Genomic DNA, 23,871 nt, shown 5'->3' with positions numbered 1-23,871 from the left:
AACCACACAAATACAAGGGATGAGGATTATTTCACGCTCCACAATCCGGCTGGACAAAAGCAGCAGATAAATTCCCTCCAAACCATATGGGAGCCTGAGCTGGATATCCCCTCGCACTGTGTTATATAACCAAGCATCCAGCAGCGACAGGCTCTGTATCTGCACAAGCGCCAACAGCCCATCGGCCTGCGGCACCACTGAGCAGACACCAACGACGGGTGGAAACGAGATGCTGCTCATCAAGAAAGGAAATGAGAACCTGGTCCTAAAAGACCGCAGTACACTCAGAAATGGTAGGTGGACGTCCATGAAGATATCCAGAAGGTGCCTGGGAAGTAAATAAAGACGGGTCAGCACCCAGCAGCTGCATGGAGCCAGGTTTCCTATGACAGTGAGAAGAGTAGCTCACACAGCAACTCCCGGAAAGAAGTTTCCAGCGGAGTCTTGGAAGAAGCCCATGCTCAAAGTCCATCCACTCTACGACCCTCCCCTGCGCTGAGAGACGTCTCCGGCACCCATGCTTAAGCCAAAGACTTCGTAGGTGATTATGACACCTGCCTTGGTCTTCCTCACCTCCTACATCAGATCAACTACCACGGCTGGCAAATTATACTGCAGGTCTCCATCTCCTCGAAACTCGTGACCAGTACCACAGCCCAACGGATCTTGTCCAGGGACAATGCTGCCGTCCCAAGCCCAGGAGGCACTGGCAGGACGCCCGGAGACATTGCCAGTTCTCCATGCTCCCATGTGCAGATGGCAGGGATGCTGTGAACCATCCTGTACTCCACAAGACAGCCCCAGGACCAAGAACTGTTGGCCCCAAAGGTCAATAGTGCTGAGGTGGAGAGCTCTGCTCTGGCCCCAGGACCACGGTCCCTCACCTGGATTCCATTAACAGCCTCTCACCCCACAGCTTCCTCTCTCGGATGCTCTAATCCATCCTGCAGATGGCAGCCAGATCTGATCTGACTGAACCCTCCCCAGGGGACCTGCTGAGTGGCTTCCAGGGATCCTCACCAGGCCCAGAGCACTCTGCCCCATATGCCCAGAGTTGCCTCTCTCCTCTCTCCTCACAGTCCTGGCCTTCCAGCTGTCACCCTATCCAGCCACAACCACTGATCATCTTGGGATTCTGTGACAGCAACAAATACCTTCTTGTCTGCTCCCTCTACCTGGGGCCTCCACACTTCACACTTTAACCAGCTCCTCCTTGGAACCTTCTCTAAACCCCCAAATTATTTCCAATCCCCACCTCCTGATATACCTTGTCATCCTCTCCCTTACTTGTCCTTAAGAGGACTCGTTATAATCTAAAGTGAGAAGTTTATGTCTACGATTTGCTTAAAATCATGTATTGCCATCTGCAACTCTATGCTTATGGGTATGGCTACTTGGTTAATTTCTGGCTCATTCTTAAATGCAATCACCATGAGAACAAAAGCCCTGTCTCTGCTATTTGTGCCCAGTGCCCATGACAGAGAATGAACATAATATTAAGTGCATTTTAAAAATGTACGACCAGGGTGCCAAGGTGGCTGAGTTGCTCAAGCGGCTGCCTTCAGCTCAGGGTCCTAGGATCAAGTCCTGCATCAGGTTCCCTGCTGAGCAGGGAGCCTGCTTCTCCCTCTCCCTCTCTGCTTGCTTGTACATGGTCTCTCTCTCTCTCTGACAAATAAATAAATTTTCTTTAAAATGTTTTTAAATGTAAAATAATAAAACACACACATACACACATACGACCAAAGGATTAAGTGCTAGCCCTCAAGCGATCAGAGGCCTGCTCACACTCACAGGGACACTGAATAAACTGGGACTGTGAGGGAGGAAGCTGGCCTGCATGACATCATGCCCAGGAGCAGAAGGTGGGGGAACTAGAGGCAGAAAGCACAGATGTGGAAGGTATGGTGAGGGAGTGACCTCTAGAAGGCCAAGATCAGGGGCAGAGAGAAGGAATTCACTGGAGCCATAAATTTAAAGGAGCACTTTTTCCCCAGTGAGCATCATGTCCAAGGCCAAGACAGAGGGGATGGCGAGGAAATCCCTGGAACTCTGCAATCCCAAATTAAAGGCTTGTCCTCTGATACAGGTAGGGACAGGGGGATGACCAGCATGAAGGAAACCTGCCACAGAATTTTTTAAAAAGATAAATGCCAACAACTACTTATCAACAGAATGATTCAAAGCAGGGTTAAAATGCTAAAAGCAAATTCCTGGTATCCAACAATGGAAAAATTAATACGATGAAAAACCACTTGATTAACTAACTGAATGCACATCAATTCAGGTGCATGTTCTGAATGGTCATTGAGCCACGACAATCATAATTATGACTGCTCATGAATACGGAAAGACGCTTGTGATATAATGGCAAAGAAGCAGGAAACCAAATGGCATGTATGTTGGAACCATCAAAATATGCATTCCCATGCACCACAACTGGTGGAAAACCAATACAGATGGTTTGATGGCTCAAGGACAGTGGCAGAAAGAAACCACTTTCATTTCTGCTACTGTTACAGTGAGCCCTGTTCTACCAAGGGGGGTGAGGAGGGGCTCAAGGAGGCAAGTGTATCCATACAGAGGTCTTGCCCATGGGTGGTATCCCAAGCATCCCAGGGGAGCACCCGAGAAGTGTGTGCACTGGGGCCAGAAGAGATTCCAGAAATCCAAAGCTAGGCAAATGCTCCCCAACTATCAGTCTGGCAGAAGCCAGAAGCGTGGTGTCTGATGTGTTCAAATCCCTCGGCCAGACGGTGGAACTCTCTGCAGAGTCTGGAAGCCACAGACCAAAAAGCAGTAAGAGGAAACTGGAAGCATTTTGAGCTGATGGTTTACTAAGAAACAGTCATAAAATACTTTCTTCACCTTTCCGTGGTTTTGTTTTTGCTGCTGCTTCTTTTTTGACTTGAGTCATGACTTGACCTCCAAGCATCTCTTCACCTGCATATAGGGAGAACTTGCACCATCAGAAGAATCCAGAACATTAGACAGATGAGGGCTGGAAGCCCGGGTGAAGCCAGCCCTGAAGGGAAACCTGCCCAGGCTCGGACTCACATGCTTCCCCTCCTGCTGGTGCTCACACAGTGGCCAGAATGTTCTGTATGCTAGGTCAGCCCTAGCCACTTCCAATTCTAAGTGTCACCCAGGGACCAACACGAGCAGAATTAACATGAAAACTCTTGGGTCCCCTTCTCCAGAACTATTGAGTAAGAATCTCCATTTTGACAAGACCTCACACTGAGATCTGGGCCCCAGGCGCCAGGTGCTGCCCCTCCAACCCTTCCTGAACCGCTGGTCTGAGTGCTGCTGGCATCCCTGTAGAGTCTACACTGACTTCCGCTGTAGGATAAACTGTGTCCCAGAAAAAGATCTGTTCAAACCCTAACCCCTAGTACCTCTGAGAGTGACCTCATTTAGAAAGAGTCTCTGCAGACATAATCAAGTTAACACAAGGTCATATGAGAACAGGGTAGGCCTCAAATTCTATAGGACCACTGTCCCTAGAAGAAGAGAGACACAAAAACTCAGACACACAGGGGAACCCGGTGTGAAGAGAGAGACAGAGACAGGAGTGAGGTGTCCACAGGCCAAGAACTCTTGGCCTCCACAAGAGGCCAGGAGAAAGGCATACAACAGACCCCCAGAGCACGGTTACGTCTGTATGCTTATACGCCCCCCAAATTCCTATGTGAAACCTATACACCCCAGTGCGACGGTGTCAGGAGCTGGGACCTGTGGGGAGTGGCTAGGGTCAGATGTGGTCATGACCGTGGGGCCCGTGAGAGGATAAGTGCCCTAATAAGGATCAAAAGAACCTGCTTCCTGCCTCTGCTCTCCACCATGTGAGGGAAAAGCAGTCTATGATATTCTGTGGTAATGGCTCAAACAGATGAAGACAAGCACCCAGAAGGAACAGGAGAGAATACATTTGTCTTAGGAGGCCCCATCTGAAATACTTTGGTCCAGCTGTCCCAAGACATGGACTCTTCCTCCAGGCTTGGCTTGGCTTATCCCCACAGCTGCTGAGTCCTGGCCCCCCCCCTCCTCTCTGTGTCAGTAGGAGAACTCTCCGGGAGGCCTGGCCTGGCTTCTCTGGAGCTGCAGACCCTCAGCAGCTGGATGTTCTAATCCAACAGGACTTCCCCTACAGCAGACAGCATAACCGCGAAGGTCACCATCCAAACCACCCCACCCTCGTCCTTGTGGGTGACGAGAGACAGAGAAGCAACATCCTGCCTCACATCTCTACTACTCTTGGGTAATCACCACAGTCCACAGCCATCCCCAACCTCAGAACAAGAACGAAGAAACATTTCATTGTTTGTTGTTAGTACACCTTCCGGGCTCAGATGCTACCAATTTCTTTAAGGTGCCTCTGGTCCCTCCTCTCCCTGCCTGGTTCCCTCAGGGCCCAGAATCATTTGGGTGGAAGGAGCTGGACGGCAGAGCTCTCATCTTCTCACCTGGCATGGCCACTGAGCCGGTACCAACAGAAGAGGTGGCTTCTGTGGACAGAATGGCTCTGCAGCCCCATGACCCTGCACCTGAGAGGCTAGGTCCCACAAGGCAGGCAGTGAAGTACAAGCACGGGGAGAACCCGGGCTCCAGGGGAACCCAAGGCCAGGTGGTGGCACAGGATACAACAGTGCAGAGAGGGGCACACGAAGCCATAATTCGGGGGCACGTCAGAGCACTCGGAACTCTGGCTGCCTCCCAGGAAACCAGACAGAAACAGCCAGGGCTGTGCCACCAGAGAGCCAGCCAGGGAGGCTTCCTAAAGCTCTGTTTACCGAGATGAAAACCAGAAACAATCCAAGTTCCCAAACACAGAAAACTGGTTCAAGCAGTGAGGACATAACCAGGGGGTCACATGCAACCTTAAGAAACATGTTCTTGAAAAATACTACAGGATACAGGGAAATACATATGGAAATACACACACACATATACACATGTACATATATGTCAATATGCATGCATGTACATATCCTATACAGCACATATCCCCACAGACATCTGGTGACATGAAGGAGAAAAAGCATGCCATTATAAAGACAAACACGCTAACAGGGTAATTAATTCATGGGATGAGTCTTCTTTTTCTTATCAATGTTTGGCATTTTCCACTTTTCTAACAAGATCACAATTACATTTAAAAATGAGGGCAAGGGCACAAAAAACGCCACTTTGTTTAGGAGAAGCAGTAATTCACATCCTCACGAAATCTCACAATCTCGCACACAGCACTAGAAGCAGAAACCGGGAGGACTCAGAAGGCAGGGGCGGAATGGGGAGCAGCCAGTTCTGTAACTGAACCCTGGAAGGCCCGGAGTTCCCTGTGAGCCTCACGTCCTCATCTCAAGAAGAACCGATGATTTTGGATCCTTATTTGTCATCATTCCTAATACACCGAGACAGCTTTTCCAGAGGTCACAAAATTCTGAATTCTCAAATTTGTGACAGGCAGTGTGGACCCCTAGTGCTAGCTTAGAAATGATAGAAAGCAACAAAATCTTCTGATAAAAAAGAATTTTAGACAAGCTGTATGGCAAGTGAGTGCTGTTCGTTTCAAGTCAGGATACAGTTTTTAAGGAAATGAAACAGTGCTTCTCAGAGGACAAAACTCACCCAAAATGGCATTTACCACAATCACGGTACAACTTATTCCCAACACAGAGCCGACCAGAGAATCCCAGATAGACCAGCACCACAAATGGTAAGAAGAAAGCCCACACCCGGGGGCAGCCCCAGGAAGGAAGACAAGGCCTCCCGCATCTGTGCGCCAACCTCAGCTTGGGGGCCTCGAGTTCAATTACTCTTCACTCCCCGCCAATCCATTCTCCGCAAGGGAAAGTCACCTAGCCACAGTGGCCCAAGTCTTTATAAGTCAATGGGAGACACAGAAAATGAACCATATTCTCATACTAAACTGAAGGAGAAACAGTAGAAAAAACCTGAAGAATGATAAAGAGCAAGGCTTTTAAATGTGGGGTGAGATACACCAGACGTTCAGGAAAAAAATTTAGTGACTGTCAACCCGCAATTTGTTTTTTGTTTTTGTTTCTGCGAAATATGTTAGTTCCGAACAGACTGAAGGATATTAGAATAGAAAATGCTGGAGGGTATCATACGGAATAAAGGTAAGAACCTTTCCATGAACCATCTTTCAGCTTTATACACACACACACACACACACACACACACACACACACACCACGAATCTATTCCTTACTGTGGATCTTGGCCAAAGTTTCCCTCTACAGAAAGTTCTAGAATTCTCCCTAGACACACCAGTAGACCATGCCTTGGAGGCAGGGTGGTCTTTTCTAGGATCATTCCATAGAGTTAATATTAAAATATTTTGGAATTGAGTAAATCTGCAATGTGTGTATCTGATCGTAAAACCCCAACCACCCCAAATCTAGCCCAGCAATCCACAACTGGTTAAGAAAGAGAAAAACCCATGGCCAACACAGTGGGACCATGACCAAGATCTATGTGGTCCTCCTAGAAGCCTCCGTGACCAGCCCCATCAGACTCCCTTTACTCCCTTCAAACACACCCAATTGCGAGGCATTTGGTCAAAGTTGTTTTTGTTTGCTTGTTCATTCATTTGGTTTTTTTTTTGGGGGGGGGGGGTAGAGAGGGAAAGGAAGGAGAATTTAAAGCAGGCTCCATGCCCAGCATGGAGCCTGACACAGGGCTTGATCTCAGGACCCTGAGATCATGACCTGTGTGGAAATCAAGAGTTGAACTCTCAACCAACTAAGTCCCCAGGCACCCCTGGTCAAAGTATTTATAATTGCTTTATGCATGAACATACCACATGTCCACTTGATGGAAAGGTCCACCGGAAATGATATTTATGCCTTTACAGCCCAGAGCATCAGACACAGAGCTGCTGTCCACCAGTGTGGACGACAGGTATGAGCCGTTTCTAAATACAGTCAGATGGCTGGTACTAAACACTTCTCCAGGGGAGTTGAAGAGAAAAGAATGTGGCTCTGGAATTTTTTTTTTTTTAAAGATTTTATTTTTTTGACAGAGAGAAATCACAAGTAGGCAGAGAGAGAACGGGGGGGGGGGGGGGGGGAAGCAGGCTCCCTGTGGAGCAGAGTGGCTCTGGAATTTAAGCGAGGCTTAAATCATCACTCCATTCCCATGCTAGTCATATGGCCTTGGGCAAGCTAGTTCCCATCTCTGGTTGTCTGCATGTGAAAGCAAGGAGAGTACCTAAGAGTTTTATCGTAAGGATCAAATAAACTGATACATGTAAAGCACTTAGGACAGAAAGTAATCAATGTGTGTCAGCTGTTGCTATTCTAGCACGCGGAGCTCATGATTCTATCAACCCCTGGAATTAATTCAGGGAGGCTTCCCAACATCCAGATGTTTTGTGTTCTCTAGGGAAGGCACTCTACTTACTTCAGTCTCTAAGGAATTAAAGGCTAGGAGGGCTGGTTGGGCTGGCTATGAAGGTTTCTGAAATACAGAAACTGCAATCTGACCCATCTCTCCAGGCAGCTGGAAAACATCACAGCTTTCTGAGAAGAAGACCACCAGCAGATGTCAGTTTTAGGAAAACATTGAAATACAGTCAGGAAATACGAAAGGGCAGGTACAGCACTGAGGGTAGACAGAGTAGAGTTAAGAAACTTTCTGCACAATTTTATCAAGAAGAACAGGGGTCATGAGCAAACACAGACGTGTGTATCACAGCCAAGGAAAACAAAGGGAAGAGAAGGCAGTGGAAGGAATGGCCACATCTGGCTTTGGAGAGGCCACATCTGAGTGCCATTGCATCCAACGTGGGAGAGAGATGTACCACGATCACACAGTGGAGAGCAGAGGAGAGAACCAGGGGGCATTGGCCACGGTACAAGGACCCCCTCGTGGGATGGGAAGGAGAGAGAGAAGTGTGACAGCAGAGAAGGATCCCACAAGCACCGGCTGAGTGTTGAGAAAGTCTGGACATGACTGCAGACAAACTGAAAGGACAATCTGATATGCAGACAGAAGACTCTAGACGGAGAGGATGGGTAAGGGACTGACCAAAACCCCAGAGGCAGGAGTGAGTAGGGGAGACTGCACCAGTGGAAGGCTACTTTCAGTGTTCTGATGGGGAGTGAGGAAGGAAAGGTGATGTCAGACAGATCGAAAAGGATCTTCTCGGCAAAGCAGACAGACTAGCATCATTTGCTAAAGGTGGTGGCAGGGGCGGCAATAAACCTCAGGCTGGAGAAGTTGCCAGGAATAGCTGGTGAGGTAAATTCACTAAGGAATCTAAAGATAAAAAAAGAAAGATAAATTTAAAGATAAAAAAAAATATTTTTGAGTAAAATGGTACAGTTGCTGTGGAAAATATGGTAATTCATCAAAAAATTAAACATGGTATTACCATATGACCCAGCATTTCCACATCTGATATATACCCTACATATCAGTAACAAGTAAAAGCAGAGACTTGAACAATTATCTGCAAACTTAGGTTCACAGCTTTACTCACAATGGCCAAAAGGTGTAAACAGTCCCGAGGTTGGGGGCATTCACTAAGGGATAGTAAAGCAGCACAAAGATCAGTCTGTCTCCAGAAACAGGTGGATTCCCCAGAGAAGGATCCAGAAGTGCTCCAGGCAGAGAAGGGAGAGACAGAATAGCGCACACAGCCCTGCAGTTTCCTCGCCCACGTCACAAAAACACACCCCCTTTGTGTGTGTGCTCCCGTACACTCAGCGACCCAGGAACAATGTCTGGTACTGAGTCAAACGGAAGGCAGCACTGATGACAATGACGTTGATGCCATGTTCGTCCTGCAGTTAATTATTCCCCCCAACTCCTCTGGCCTCGTTCTCCCTGAAGGCATAACATGCCAGGGCTGACCCTCGGCGGCCAGGGCGATGGAAGGAGTGGCTGCGCCTCTGGGAAGGTGACTGCAGGACACCGGCTCTGGGGACAGAGCAGGCACACCCCCACTCCCCATCCCGTCAGCTCACCCCACATCGTGCCAGGAAGACACGACAGTGTGCGGACTTCCTAGTCACAGATGAGGGCACACAGATCCTCTCAAAAATCAAAATGGCCACCAAGGGCCACCCTTTGGGGAACAACACGTAACCCTATGAAATGCCACGGTCTTTTTTGTATCTTCTCTCTAGAAGATGATTCATAACTAGTATTTCCACTTCCGCAGAGCAAAGCCTGGAGGATGAGAACAACACAAAAACCAGGACCTGGGGTGGGAGTCTTTAAATCTCACCTGTACAGAGAGCACCTATCGTGTAAAAACAAGGTACAAAATTAGCCGCAAGGGAGGCAACGTATGAACCAACACTCTGCCACCAGCCGGTCTCGCAGACATAAAGTCTTCATCACACGTGAACATCCCTGATTTCACTCCCATCTTACGAGAAAACACCCACTGAAGGAAGGTCTTGCAAGACTCCACTCACTGAATAATCCGACACACAGGGAGGTGGGCAGACAAGAGTCAAACCCAGTCAAATTTAGTAATGTAAGAGTATATTTAGCAATCTAAAATTACGTCTGGGCTCAAACTTCCTGTAATTTTTATCTATTCTTACGCCCGCCACGCTTGTTTTTCTGAAATGCCACAGGATGTAGTGGTAAGTGTCCTGAACACGTTGCTAATTTTAACCCTAGGACAATAAGGAAGCTTGGGGCATCGCAAGTTGCCAAAATGGTTAGCCTAAAACTTCAATTCACGCACCACGTCCCTCTCCCTGTAGATCACCAGTTTTTCTACAAGAAGTTCACATCAAGATCAAGCAAGTCCATGGAAAAATCCAGCAGCTCTGCGGACAGCTGCACCACCTTGAGATGGAAGGCCCCGTGCACTCCACCCAGGGCTGGTTTTGACAGTGGCCCTGGTCACAGCAACTGTGGGACACACCTGACACACACACACGTCTTTGCTCCAGATGGAATGGTAATCACTTTCCGAAACATTTTCAAGACAACAGCCTTAACGATGTTTTCTGAATTACGCATTAAAAGAGCATTAAGGAAGGAGAGTAACAGCAACAGCAGCTACAGTGAACAGTCACATGAAAGCCGCCAAGTGAATCACTCAGAAGACTCCTGTCCTCTGAGGGCACCAGCCTGGGCGGCGGCCTGCACACCACACCTCTGTCTGCAGTCGGTCAACCCCATGCAAACGGCCAGAACGGGGGAAGCCAGAGAGCGGGCCGGCCGCCCCGTGTTCCCGCCTCCCAGCACCTCCACACCACAGGCCCGACGACCTCTCGTGAGGTCCTTCCACGGGTTGACAGGGTGAGAACAAGTCATCTGAGGTGGTAAAAACGAGGACAGTGAGGACGCTGGATCCCTCGCTCTTCTGGGCAAGCATGCGGGACCAAGACATATCCGTGTTCCAGCAACGTAGCCTGAGGTCCGACTAATGCCCAGGGCGCCCACAGCCTCAGCATCCCCACCTCTGCCCAGCCCCCGAGACACCCCGACTAGTGACACGCGAACATTTTTCTTATCAACATCCTCATGTTTATATCAACTCAGAGCACGTCCTTGCCACAGAGCAAAGAGAGGGCGGGGGGGCCTGAAGACACCACCAGAGGAGGGAAAACAGCATCTCAGGACACGGGGCGCAGGATGCACTCGCCGCCAAAGCCGCCCCTGGGCCGCCCCGCGAGCTCAGGCTCTGCAGGAGGAAGAGCCCCTGCTTCTCGCGTGCCCAGCGGGGGAGCCCGGCAGCTCCCAGCGGGCGTGAGGATGGCCCCTCCCGCCACACCCCAGGGCCTACCTTCACCCTGACGGTCTGGTCCGACACACTGCTCATCATGTCGCTGATGGATCTGAACAGCTGCAGCAGGGACTCCATGAAGTCGGCCTCCCCTTTGTCTTCATACAGTCTGCAAAGGAGCACAGGACGCTCGATGGGGCCTGGTGGACAGGGCCTCATGCCCGTTTGCCCCCGCATCACAGCCTTGCAAGCTGCTGCTGGGGTGGCAACTGAGAACACGAGAGAAAATCCACCACATCCATGGAACACAGGAGGCAGCTCAGAAACGGGGTTCATCTGGGCCACACGGCTAGGGGGCTGGGGCCTCAGGCGGAAGAGGCTGGTTTTTAACCGTACCATTTATGTACTTTTCTCATTGTAACATAATACATTTTCTAAATCTGCAAATCGGAAACGTATAGAAAGGGAGGGAAGGAGAGAAAGAGGAAGGAAGACCAGAGGAAGGAGTAGCAGAGAAATTCAGCTTTAATTTTAGCCCACGGAGATTACACCGTCAATATTTTGGTGTATTTTCTGCCAGTGTTTTTTTAAACCCACAATGTCACATAATTAACATAAATTGAATTTCCTGAATTTAACACCATCATGTAACCATTTGAAAATGATATTATAATAGTAAATTCAAAATTACTTTATTTCAGAGTAATGACACTATACAATTCATTCATCACAGAATTGTTGGTAATGGGAAAATTGTCACGAGGTGGAGCATATTCAATAAATGGGTAATAAGGAAGTTGTACATTGGTTACACATAGACAAATATATGTTGCTAATTATAAATAAGTTTCATGTATAAATTATTTATTAGCAATTACTTCAAGTTGCTGTGTTACTAAAAAGCAACGCATTTGCATTTTAAAATGCTGCAATGCAGATGTTTTCTTAATATAGACTAGCTTTCTGCCTAATTAAAGTATACCATACCTGAAAACTTGTGTACAATGGAAAATTTTGTAAACTAAGTGATAATTAATTACCCTAGAGGTCATCTTATATTTAAATGAGTTCCACTGTAAAGCAACAAATTCGGTCGAAAATGGGAAACCTGTAACCTACTGTATCCATTTTATAAAGTATTTTATTCAATAGGAGTTTGTTTAAAAGGTGCATAGCCTACAATCATGAACTCCTGATTACAGGGAACACGAAGCAACAGAGCAATGTTTTACAGACCGGTCCAAACACTTGGGGAGGCTTCAAGCACACAGTCACTCTCATCCTCAGGACATTTGCCAATCTTAGAGCCGCTTGGGATAGGAGACTAAAAATCTCTGTAGAGTGGGCTTTCTATCAGTCTCCAAAGATAATGAATGGTAATGAATTAGAAAATGCCAGGGAGATGGGTCCCACATGACAGAGCAGATTCTCCACTGAAAACTCTGGGGAACCAGGAGCCAACCAAATGTAGACCAAAGCTTGCAAAGGCTACACACAGCCTTGTTAGAGTAAAAGGTCAGTCTCACTATCCTACCTAGAAGGGGAAAGGATGATCATCTCTGAAATAAGAGACCATCATCTGGAGCTACATTTAAGTAAAAATTAACTAAAAATAGAACAGACCACGTGGCCAAACGAGAAAGAAAAAAAGACAACAGAAACAGAACGACGGGTGGTCAAGATACTGTAGCTAGCTAGCAAGAATATCAACGTAAATTACTATATTTTAAAGTAGGAAAAACATGCAGAAAATAAAAAGATGGAAATAGGAAAAAATTGATAGAGAAAACAGAAGATGGGAAGTTTAGTAGAGAAATAAATCTACAGAAAAAAATCAAATGAAAATTTTAAAACTAGAAACTAATAATATCTAAAATTAAGAATTTATTATGTGGGTTAAATTGAGATCAGACCAAGTAAAAGGTAGATTAGTGAAGTGGAAGATGATCAACATGAAAATAAGTAAGCACAAAGGGAGACAACAGACAAAAGAGTATCAGAGATGTGTAGGGCATAACGAAGGGTCTAATACATATATGACTGAAGTTCCAGAAGAAAATGAGAGACACAGGTGACAAATATGACACCAGAATAGATAATGACAATAAATTTGCCAAAATGAATAGAGAAAAATCAATCCAAAGTTCAAGACGCTCTGAAAATCCAATGTAGGATACAAAAAAAAGTAAAAGCATTTCTATAAAATCCATAGTAAAACTGCTCATAACCACAGAAACAACATATTGTAAGCACAGCTAGAGGAAAAACAAACAAAACACACCCGTCACCTTCAAAGACATAACAAGAAGTCTGAAAGCTGATTTCTCACCAGAAAAGGTGGAAATGAAGAGAGAAGAGCGCAGTATCTGAAAGAACTAACTGCCAAACTATAATTCTATATTAAATAAAAATTTTCTTTAAAAACAAGGAGGAAATAAATGATTTTCATACAAACCCTGCAGCAGACTTTTATTAAAAGAAATTCTACAAGGAGGGGCACCTGGGTGGCTCAGTGGGTTAAAAGAAATTCTACAAGGAGTTTTTTTGGGGGGGGAGGGGAGAGTGCAGAAGGAACTAACCTCATAGATAAACATGAACTTGAAAGAAAACTCAAAAAATGATAATAAATATAAAACTTATTGAATTAATACTTACTATACAAAATAATAATAGTTGTGTCTTATGAGGATTAAATATATGTATCTTGAAATGCAAAACAATAATAATTTTAAAAAGGAGATTTCATGTGGAAATAGAGTACTCTGTTCCAGCCATGTCTAGTGTTATCAGGGGAGTGGCAAGAGTAATGATTTTAATTATTCCGCAAGAATTCCAAAACACATGTTGTCACATGTAGGATAATCATTAAAAGAACAGTAGAAGAACATATCACTAACAGATCAAAAGAGGAGAAACGAGACCATAAAAAGAACATCACACTTTCTACAAAAGAACGCAAAGAAGGAGAAAAAGGAGAACGTAATATAGACGGATAAAAGAGAAAATGAACAGAAAATAAGTCTAAACCCATCACATCCAAACAGATTATATCCTAAGTTAAAAGGACTTTCAGAGGGGCGCCTGGGTGGCTCAGTGGGTTAAGCCGCTGCCTTTGGCTCAGGTCATGATCTCAGAGTCCTGGGATAGAGCCCCGCATCGGGCTCTCTGCTCAGCAGGGAGCCTGCTTCCCTCTCTCTCTCTCTCTCTCTCTCTCTCTGCCTGCCTCTCTGTCTACTTGTGATCTCTCTCTGTCAAATAAATAAATAAAATCTTTAAAAAGAAAAAAAGGACTTTCAGACTGGATGAAATAAAGATACAGCTATGTGTTATGCGCAAGAGAAAGAGCTTAAATATAAGGACACAGAAAGGTTAAAAGCAAAAAAGAGAAGAGATATTGCCTGCAACGTTAACCAAAAGATAAAGGGCAAGTTTTCAGATTGATGAAAGGGTAACAGGCATCCTTCAGAGACACTGTAAGTTCCGTTTCCAGACAACTGCAATAAAATGAGTATGGCAATAAAGAGAGTCAAATTAATTTTCTGGTTTCCCAGTGCATATGAAAAATATGTTTACATTATAGTGCAGTCTATTAAATGTGTAACAGCATTTTGTCTTAAAAAAAAAGTACATACTTTAACTTAAAAAAATACTTTATTGCTAAAAAGTGTTAATAATCATCTGGCGTTTCAGCCATTGATAATCACTCATCACAGAGCACCATAACAAATACAGTAACAAGGGAAAAGTTGGAAATATTGCAAGAATTACCTGAACATGACACAGAGATATGAAGCACACAAATGCTTTTGGAAAAATGGCACCAAAAGGCTTGCTTGACGCAGGGTTGCCACAACTGTTGGATTTATAAAAACCACAGTATATGCAAAGAGCAATAAAGTGAGTTTGCCTATAAATCTACAAGCAAGAGATCACAATTCTAAATGCGTATGCCCCCAATAACAGTTTCAAAATCTATAAGGTATAAGTAATGAGTACATGCTATCTAAATATCTACCAAGAATCCCTCAAAGATTAAAACTTAGCAGTTTCTCTGCTGACAATCAACATATTTAAAACACAGAAATGACTAGTATGTTACAGCATTCCCACTGAAGCATCTTTCTGTAACGAAAGGGAAGCCTCTCGAGTCTCACCGCTTGGTTTTATCAAATAAACCAAGAACAGCACTTGTCTGACCCACCTTCAAGTAGAAGGAGAGCTGAGGAAAGGACTCCGAGGGCTATCAGTAGGTAACTAGATGAGTAAGAGCTAGTTATCGTTCCCTGCTCTATTTACACATTGTAAGTATTCATTATCAGGGAATGACAAGACTGTTGTCTATTAGCTACAGTCTATTTCTGTGACCCAGGAAATGAGAGCAGAATGACAGAAATGCGGCAAGTTATTCATGATCAATAACTAATGATGCACACCGGATGACAGGCAAAGCTTCCACAAAGCACCGGGAAGACAGAAGAAGAACACAGCAATAACTAGCTTTAGTAATTTGCTTCAGAAGGTCTGAAGCAGGATGAGTCTGTTTTCTGGCTTTCCACTTAATGTGAACCACCCACACAGAAAACACAGACAAACAAAAACCAGTGGAGAAGTGCCCCTGGCTGTCAGGAATCTTTCTGTAGGTTCTGAACCAAATGTCTTTGGGCCAGAGTTTTAAAATTGCTGTTCTCACTTCAAAACAAAATGAGCCTTCTGAACAAAACAAAAAGTATGGATGTGCATAGTGAGAAAGATAGTGGGATAAGCATCCATATCTTTATCTCCAATGTTTCACCTCTTTGTTCGTTGGAAGAATAATGACTGTCAATTACCCGGGAATTTTACAAAGTACTACATTACCTGAAAACACCTTTTTGAGAGAAGACCATTTTAAGAGAAGAAAAATAAAGAACCTCTCATGTTTATTCCAACTGCAAAGAGGAAAACACTCTTGTCAACTCCAGCTGTGAGCGCAATGGTCTTTCTCCGAAGCTAATAAACGTGGCGCAGGTAAGAAAACGGGAACCCTCACCTGCTTCCTCCCCGGCTCTGCGAGCTCCGCACGAGAGGTGGTGCCGGGAACTTCTCATGGAGCAAACACACGGGACGCCTGTGGAAGACACAGGACTGCTTTCTCTTTCAGAAGCCGATACGAAAGAGGAGTATTATTTCATCTAGAATTCATGCCTTTGATGATCACAGAAGAAAAGCTGCTGAAATATAGCTGGTGGGACCATGGCGAGTGGGGGTGAGCAGAACGAGATCCTACTCAAGTCTTCAGCCCTGTGGTCCGTGATTTGAAGGCCATGATTTTTTCCTTCCCACAGAATCGGAGTTCTCAGTTTTGGAGTACAGATTTAAATGTAAGAAATAGTATCTTATCTACATAATGTGGCTGCAACTGTGTTCTAAGTTTTGAAGAGAACATATGTTCCTCTCTGCCCTCAGGAGTCAAAGAAGACAGCCAAGATACACATTTAGGAAGCAATTAGGAAAAAACTAAGGCCAATAAACTATTAAAGTCAGGGATACAGTCAGGGCTCCCAAGCTCATTAAGTTCTTACATGGGAGAAGCAAGGGACAAGGGAGGAAGGGTGGGAGGGAAGGACTGGTCATCAAAATCTCCATGTCCACTACAGTATTCGGATAAGGTCAGGAAGGCCCAGACTAGGGCCTTGGAAGCCTTAGAAAGTCTCGCTGCCCTTTGGCAACTGCTGCTACTTGTCTCATGACCTCTTTCCACTTCTGTCCTGGACAGTGTCAGCTCATGACAAACAAGTTATCCCAGCAAAGAGACCCCTCTCGTGATCAGGCCACGGGTCCTGCAAAGGCCACTCCAGATCAAAGGCAGGCAGCAGGATGGAGATCTGTCCCAACATGCTACCCAGCACCCAAACAAAGGCATTCTGTAGGACATCAAACATAAAACGCCTCCCTGGGTCACAGGCGACGACCTGCTGAGCTTCTGTGCAGCACAGAAGACTGAACCACATTTTTGGGTCACAGAGGGCTCCAGTGACTTAAAGCCAAGGAGATACTACTGACAGGAGCCTCAGAGACTGACCCCAAACTAACAGCGAGAAAAGCTCTCAGGGGCCTAATTAAGTAGGACTTCAAAACCCAGAGTAAGCTAGGGGCGTTTTGAGCTGTCAGGCAAGAGAAATTCAGGTTAAAAGCATAAGGAAGAGAATGTTAATCACCTATCCAATATATATTCCTCCCTGTCGCCTTTACTATAAGAACTCTGATTTTGTTGAAAGCATCAATAAGCCCATCTAAAAGTCCTTACCAATCTCCCTTGCATCTAGGGTGGTCATATGACATAGTTTGGAGATGACACTTTGTAGGGATTGGGACAGTTCTTTAAAAGGAGAGGAACTGGAAGGCTGTTTACACCATACCTTCCCCTCTCTGATGCTTGGAATGCAGTCCTGATGAAAGGAAGGGCAGGAACCAGCTTGGGGCCATAAGACACAGAGACAGACCCTAAGGATGGTGGAAAAGAAGGGCAACAGGAGCCAAGCACATGGGGAAACCAGGGACCAAGTGCATCAACTCTGGAATCTTCCTCTGGGCTCCATGTTATATATATGGTGAGGAGAAGTGAAGCTCATCACATTAAGCCATGTTAAGTCGGGCTTTCCTCTAACAGCAGCCAATCACATTCCTAACCTCTATAAGACTGATCAAATGCAACAATTTATGGACCATGGTTCTAAGATATCACACCATTTGTACTTAGAGATTGAAAGAGATTAAGAGAAAGAAATAACTTCACCATTGGTCCACTTGGATGACCCCAATCTTTTCTAGCCACATTATTTCATAAAAGATTAAAGAATTTATCACAATAACAGAAATATAGATTATAATGCACATTTCTTTTGAATCCTAATCCCCAAATGAGAAGGAAAGTCAGCAGTGTGCTCAAGAAGAAAATGAGCATCATCAAACTCCTGACTCAATGTCATACTGACTATACATTGTACAAGATTAAGATTCTTTCAAACAAAAGATGACAAAATCCATACATATTACCCAACTACACTGCTCTTTCAGTTCATGCTCTCACCTTAGTGTACATTTTGGTTTAGAGCAAGTAATGATTTAAAATTAGTGGGAAAATCCACAAAATCAAGAAAGAGGGTACCAAGAAGTTCGTTTTCACAGAATTAACTTTATTAGTAAAAAAAAATAAAATCCAGGAAAACAAAACCTACATTACTTTGTCATCTTTCACAACTGACAGTGGGAAAATCATCAATGGCTTTGACCCTAAAGAAAAGAGAAAGCTTAGGGGCACCTAAGTGGCTCAGCCTTAGCCAGCATCTGCCTTTGGCATAGGTCATGACCCCAGGGTCCTGGGATCAAGCCCCGCATCAGGCTCCCTGCTCAGTGTCTGCTCCCCACTACCACTCATCCTAGCGCATTCTTTCTCTCCCTCTCTCTCTCTCTGTGAAATAAATAAATAAAATCTTAAAGAAAAAAAATCAAAAGAGACTACAGCAAGATTCGTGCCTAACCATAGTCAGCAAAATGAAACAGCGTGGCTTCCATGCCTTCCTCAGGAATGACAGCATGGTGACCTCAAACTGGTGTCTGCATACAATCAAACGGCAGTATAGAGACGGCCGTCTACATCGTATCAACTCCACAGAGAACACAAGCACAATGAACCTTAACCAGCAACACAAGGGCTGTAACCGCTGATCACCACTGTCATTAGTGTGGGTCCTACCCTGTGTAGGACTTCTCCAGATCTACACACAGTCAATAACTTGCTTCTCTGGCCTTTTTTTTTGCACCAGCATATGCACAAGATTGGATTCTGAATACCCTGCCTTTCTCCTGGGCCCTTCTGGAGAAGGCCACCTAGGCCAACAAAGATAGAGTGCAGACGAAGAGCGAGGGACTGATTTGGGTCTACACTGGTTCAAGGACTAGTTTTCACTCACAAATTTCAAGAGCACTGTGCTTTTAAAAGGTGATGTGTGTCCTCTAAGTGACAGGGATGTCATTTTGTGAAACTCCACCTCTGTGTGTAGAACTCACGACAAGAACATCAGCCTTGAATAATCAGCGTGAACCAACACCACTCACAGCAGGTCACCCAAAGCAGCTGACCTCCCAAAGAAACACGCAGAGAGAGTCCCTGCCACACTCAACACTCCGTCTATCCTGCTGCCACATCTCGCCGGGCATACAGTTACATGCCGTGGGCCACCTCGAGTTCTGCTTTTCGCACAGATATTTGGAAAAATATTAATGTTCTCCAGAAAATAACAAAGTCATCAGCACCCCAATCCACTTTAAAGTTCAAAAACAATGCCTACATTCAGCCAGAGAAGATGAGAAAGAAGTCACTGAGCTGAACAGCTAAGTGTCCACTCCCCTGCCAGCTCCACACGTGACCCCATCGCTCCAGAAACAAAACAGCATTCCGGGTGCAGCAAAGAAAGAGAGGAAGCCCCACCGTCTTCCCAAGGGAGGCAATTTAACTTGGTTTTGGCCTTTTGTTGTTGTTGCTTGTTTTGATTGTTTGCTTTTCAGAGGCTTTTGTTCCGCAGGAAGATAAACTGAAACGTCAGAAGCCTTGCGCACGCCCTGCAAGACCTCTGACCAACGTGGATACTTTCCAGGTCAGTGCACTACTCACACGCACAAACCCCAGACACGGGAACAGGACTCGCTGCTCCAGCCTGTGCCTGCCTTTCACAGACCAGGCGGCAGTCACCCGAAGAGAGAGAAGCCCAGCGCAGGACAGCCATCTCCTACGGTCCTGTCACACCAGACAGCAAATCCAGGAAGGAGAAAGGAGAGAAAGGGAGGGAAGAAGGGAGGAGACAGACAAGGGAAAGGAAGGAAGTAAAAGATCTCCCAAAATCCCCTAGGAAGGCTGACACGGACGACACTTACTGATTGAACAGGACCCTAGAGCGCACGATGAACTTGAAGATGTACTCCAAAGCCTTCATGGCTCTGTACAGCTGGTCACTTACTCCTGGCTTCTCGGCATTGTCCACGTAGTTCCTTAACACTTTCGTCAGCTTCCTGATCACAGCAGAATCACAAATTAATCAGTAAGTTCAGAAGATTATGGTATCTCAATTCTTTTTTTCTTTAAGATTTTATTTATTTATTTGACAGAGAGATCACAAGTAGGCAGAGAGGCAGGCAGAGAGAGAGGGAAGCAGGCTTCCCTGCTGAGCAAAGAGCCCGATACAGAGCTTGATCCCAGGACCCTGGGATCATGACCCGAGCCAAAGGCAGAGGCTCAACCCACTGAGCCACCCTGGTACCCCCAGTATCTCAGTTCTTAACTGGGACAGAAATACACAAGTGGGCTATTGTTATTTTGGTTCACCCTTGTCAGTAGACGTGTATTTATAAAATGTATTCAAAACAGATGAAAAGTGAGCCATAAAAAACACTCGGGAGTGAGATCTGAACATTAAAAAACTGCTTTTCTAAGTTTTGGATGTTTTTCTAAGCATTTAGATGTGTTACATAATTTAACTGTCACAATAACATAATAAGACAAGTACTATTTTGGAGTATAATAATAATAATTGGGCATAAGAACGGGCATATCATCCCTAATTTACAAGTCAAGAAGCCCAGGGTTGAGGAGCTAAACTACCTTTCCCAACACTAAATAAACCTGAAGACATTTTCTCCATCGCCATATATATTTTTGCAATGCTTTTTTCAACATCGAGCGTGCATTTTTTTCCCAAAGATAGAGGCAGCAGTGATGATAATCAATTTTTAATTCTGCCCAAACGTCTATATTTTCTACTATTACTGGCCCATAAACTAATAATCGTTGTTCACTGTTCATGAGGCTGACCCCCAAGCTGTGCTTCTACATCATAAAAGAACAGCTAAATTAACTTCAGTGGAGTTTCGGGGTTTAACCACTGATCGGTCTGCACTCTAATTCTCCAAAAATTAGCCATATATGTGCAGCCTACAGGACAACCACCAACAAGATTAGCCCATTAACCAAACTTCTCTGACCCCCAACTGTTCATGTCATCAACAAGAACTCACTGTGGCTTTTTAAATATTCATTATACTCGTAAAAATACCCTGCTAGGGCACTGCCAGCACCTCCAGCTAGGCTGTGACCCCGTCCGTAACAGAGTGTGAGTGGAGACTGTTACAAGATGCCCACAGGAGCTGCTGTAACCTGCATGGAGGAGGACCTCTGAACAGTCCGGAACATAACCCCTGTCTGGATAAATCACAACAAAGAGCTTTCCAGGTGACCAAGTGCATGTAAATTCATTTGTAACACTCATCAGGTTGCAGAACCCCAGCAAAGAAGCCTGACTCTGAGAGGAGCAGCCCCCTGCAAGGTGTGGGGAAGAAGCAGGGCCAAAGAGGCCCTCTCCACACAGATTCCCTAGGGTCCCATGCCGGGACAGGGAGCTCATCACACATGTCTTCTGGTGGTTCTCAAGGCACAGGAGAACACCTAAACTCCTGCCGTAAAACCTGTTTCACCTGATTTAACTTCCTTTCTCAAGCTTCTTGACCAGACACCTTTTCTTATTCAACACATGGATGGTCCAAGAAACATAAACTCCATAGAACACGTCTTTGGAATTTTCCCAACAGATTAATCAAAAATAAATAAATAGATAGATGACAGATAGATACACTGTCCCTGGCACTAGCTGAAAGGGGCAGACCGAATGGGGCATCAGGTAGGAGGAGGCAAGACTTGTACCACCTCTAGGAAAAGTAGTTCTGTGGACAAAAAGGAGCCTGTCCCTGCTGGTTTTCTGGAAGAACAGTCCCCGAAGCAGATGCCTCCCTCCCTTCTCGCCAGGACCAGCGCCTTCTGGGGCTCCAGCACCCAGACCACCCGTGCAGGGAGGTCCCCGGAGCACTGGCAGGTAAGGGCTACAGCCCAGGCACCTTTCAGTTCTTCTCTTAGAATCCTTTTTGGAGAAAGTCAGAAGATCTCAACATCACTCAAGGAAAGACATAAGTAACTATCTCAGAGAGAGTCCAACCTACATCTGTGCCTGCCGAGGCTTCTAGAGGGGCAGCGGCGGGGAGACCCTCTGTGATGATCCTTACTACCAGGGCGTCCCCCCGCCCAGCGACCACCACGAGCACTCCTTTAACGCAGAGACAACCTTCCACGATCCGGTTAGAGCTGTGTGAATCAGAGTTATCTCCTTGGTATTTCGAAGCTTAAAAACTCAGATTCACACTGCCAAGGAGCCACTTGGAGCTGCTACTTTATCAAAACATGATAAAGATATTTTCCAAAATGAACCTCCTTTTCTGCAGATCACAGGGGCTGAATGGGATGATACCGAGTCTCGGCTCGGTGCCATCCTGCCTTAAAGACAGAGCGGGACTCTGTTTCTTCCATTCAGTAACTTGCCGGAGACTCCCTGATAGTCACTTCGCCACCCATGACAATGGCACAGAGAAAGCGGTGCCAACAGAAGGTCTGGAAGGCAGCATGGCAGGCTTGGTCACTGTGCGGACTCTCTGAAACTCTAATACGGAAGCTAATCTGAGAAGACCCATGTGGCCACATTTCAATGAAGCCACAGATATGTGAAAGTGACTCAGAGGGAGATCACGGCCCATGAGGAACCGCTTACAGGTCACTCCGGGAGTCCCTGCTTGGCCACCACAGCAAGATGGAGCCACCTGGTCTGCCCTCCCAAGGTCTGAAAGGAACTGGCCAAAGTATGGTCACTCTAGACATCTCCACAAAGAGAACAAATTGCTTGAAATAAACACTTATTAGCAAGCACAAAGGACCAGTGGCAGCTTGTTCTGTGTGCTGCAGACGTGGCCCACTCAGCCACTCAAGGCAGACATGAAAAAAGCCCAGGACGGGATGACCAATGACCCACAGATAGCGAGCATCAGACCTCTGACCTTGAGTTCATGGCTGCGTACGTGCAAGGAAACAGATTCTGACTTAAATACGGTGAAGGCACACGCAAGCTTTGACTCAAGCCACTGGCACTAAAGATAGAACCACTTCTAGTGATTCTCAGGGGAGGGATGTTCTTAAAGAAATTATTTACTTCTTTTTTTCATTGCAACATACACACAATTCAAAGTTGGAATAAATGCCAATAAATCCCACCATGAGAGAGGCAGAGGAACTCATCCTAATCATTCTAATAATAATGAAACATAACAATGGCTTCGAGCTTTCTAAGTGCCAAGGATTACTCCAAATACTTAACGTGTAATAACTCATTAAAAGTCTCAAGAAACTGTAAGATCGTGCCCGTTTTACTGAGGAGAAGGCTGAGGGCCAGAGAGGTTCAGAAATTTAAACTTGTAAGCAACAGAGTTACAGGTGAAGCTGGGTTCCCAGACAGTGCTGGTCTACACCAGGCGAGCCGCCTCATAGGCCTGGACGTACCGCATTTGCTCGGGCTGCGGAGAGATGCCCAGCAGACAGGTATGGGGTTGTGGGGGCAGGTTCAGAGCAGCTGGGTGGGCAGTCAGAATAGAAGTTAGTTACAGCTGAAGCATCTAGAATAAAAAGGAAGGCCCTCTTTAAAGAGCAAAAAAATAGGGGGCGCCTCAGTGGCTCAGTCATTAAGCATCTGCCTTTGGCTCAGGTCATGATCCCAAGGTCCTGGGATGGAGCCCTGAATCAGGCTTCCTGCTCGGCGGGAAGCCTGTTTCTCTCTCTCTTTCTTCCCCTCTCTCACTATGTCTCTCTCTGTCAAATAAATAAATAAAATCTTAAAAAAAAAACAAAAACAAAAAATTTTTAAAAAGAGGGGCGCCTGGGTGGCTCAGCGGGTTGGGCCTCTGCCCTCAGCTTGGGTCATGATCTCACGGTCCTGGGATCGAGCCCCGCATCGGGCTCTCTGCGCAACGGGGAAGCCTGCTTTCCCCTTCTCTCTCTGCCTGCTGCTCTGCCTGCTTGTGATCTCTCTCTTTGTCAAATAAATAAATAAAATCTTTTTAAAAAAAATTTTTTAAAGAACAAAAAGATACACAAAGAGGTAAAAAACTGAATTTTATTCACACTAAACAACCAATAATCTCAAAGCAGGAACACATCCATTTATTCATTTGCCAAAAGCTGGTTGGAAGGCTCCCGTGAGGCACAGATCAGTCTCATCGAGCATAAACTGAAAATTTCAAAGACA

At 45.6% G+C, this 23,871-nt stretch overlaps 1 protein-coding gene across 5 annotated transcripts in view; it reads right to left on the bottom strand.

The window, feature by feature from the left end:
• The window catches only part of DOCK1 (dedicator of cytokinesis 1), a 509,676-nt gene that overhangs the window by 364,680 nt on the left and 121,125 nt on the right, over positions 1-23,871 (bottom strand). For all 5 annotated transcript variants that reach the window (XM_047703535.1, XM_047703534.1, XM_047703533.1 and 2 more), the window contains exons 22-23: positions 19,634-19,768; positions 10,781-10,889 (exon numbers count right to left, since the gene is read on the bottom strand). In XM_047703535.1, coding sequence (XP_047559491.1) covers positions 10,781-10,889; positions 19,634-19,768 — 244 coding nt within the window. The remainder of the gene's footprint in view (positions 1-10,780; positions 10,890-19,633; positions 19,769-23,871) is intronic.

Source organism: Lutra lutra, chromosome 14 (assembly GCF_902655055.1).
Source record: "Lutra lutra chromosome 14, mLutLut1.2, whole genome shotgun sequence".
Taxonomy (NCBI): Eukaryota; Metazoa; Chordata; class Mammalia; order Carnivora; family Mustelidae; genus Lutra; species Lutra lutra.
Note: the sequence above shows the minus strand (reverse complement) of the source record. Positions and strands in the feature narration are given on the sequence as shown.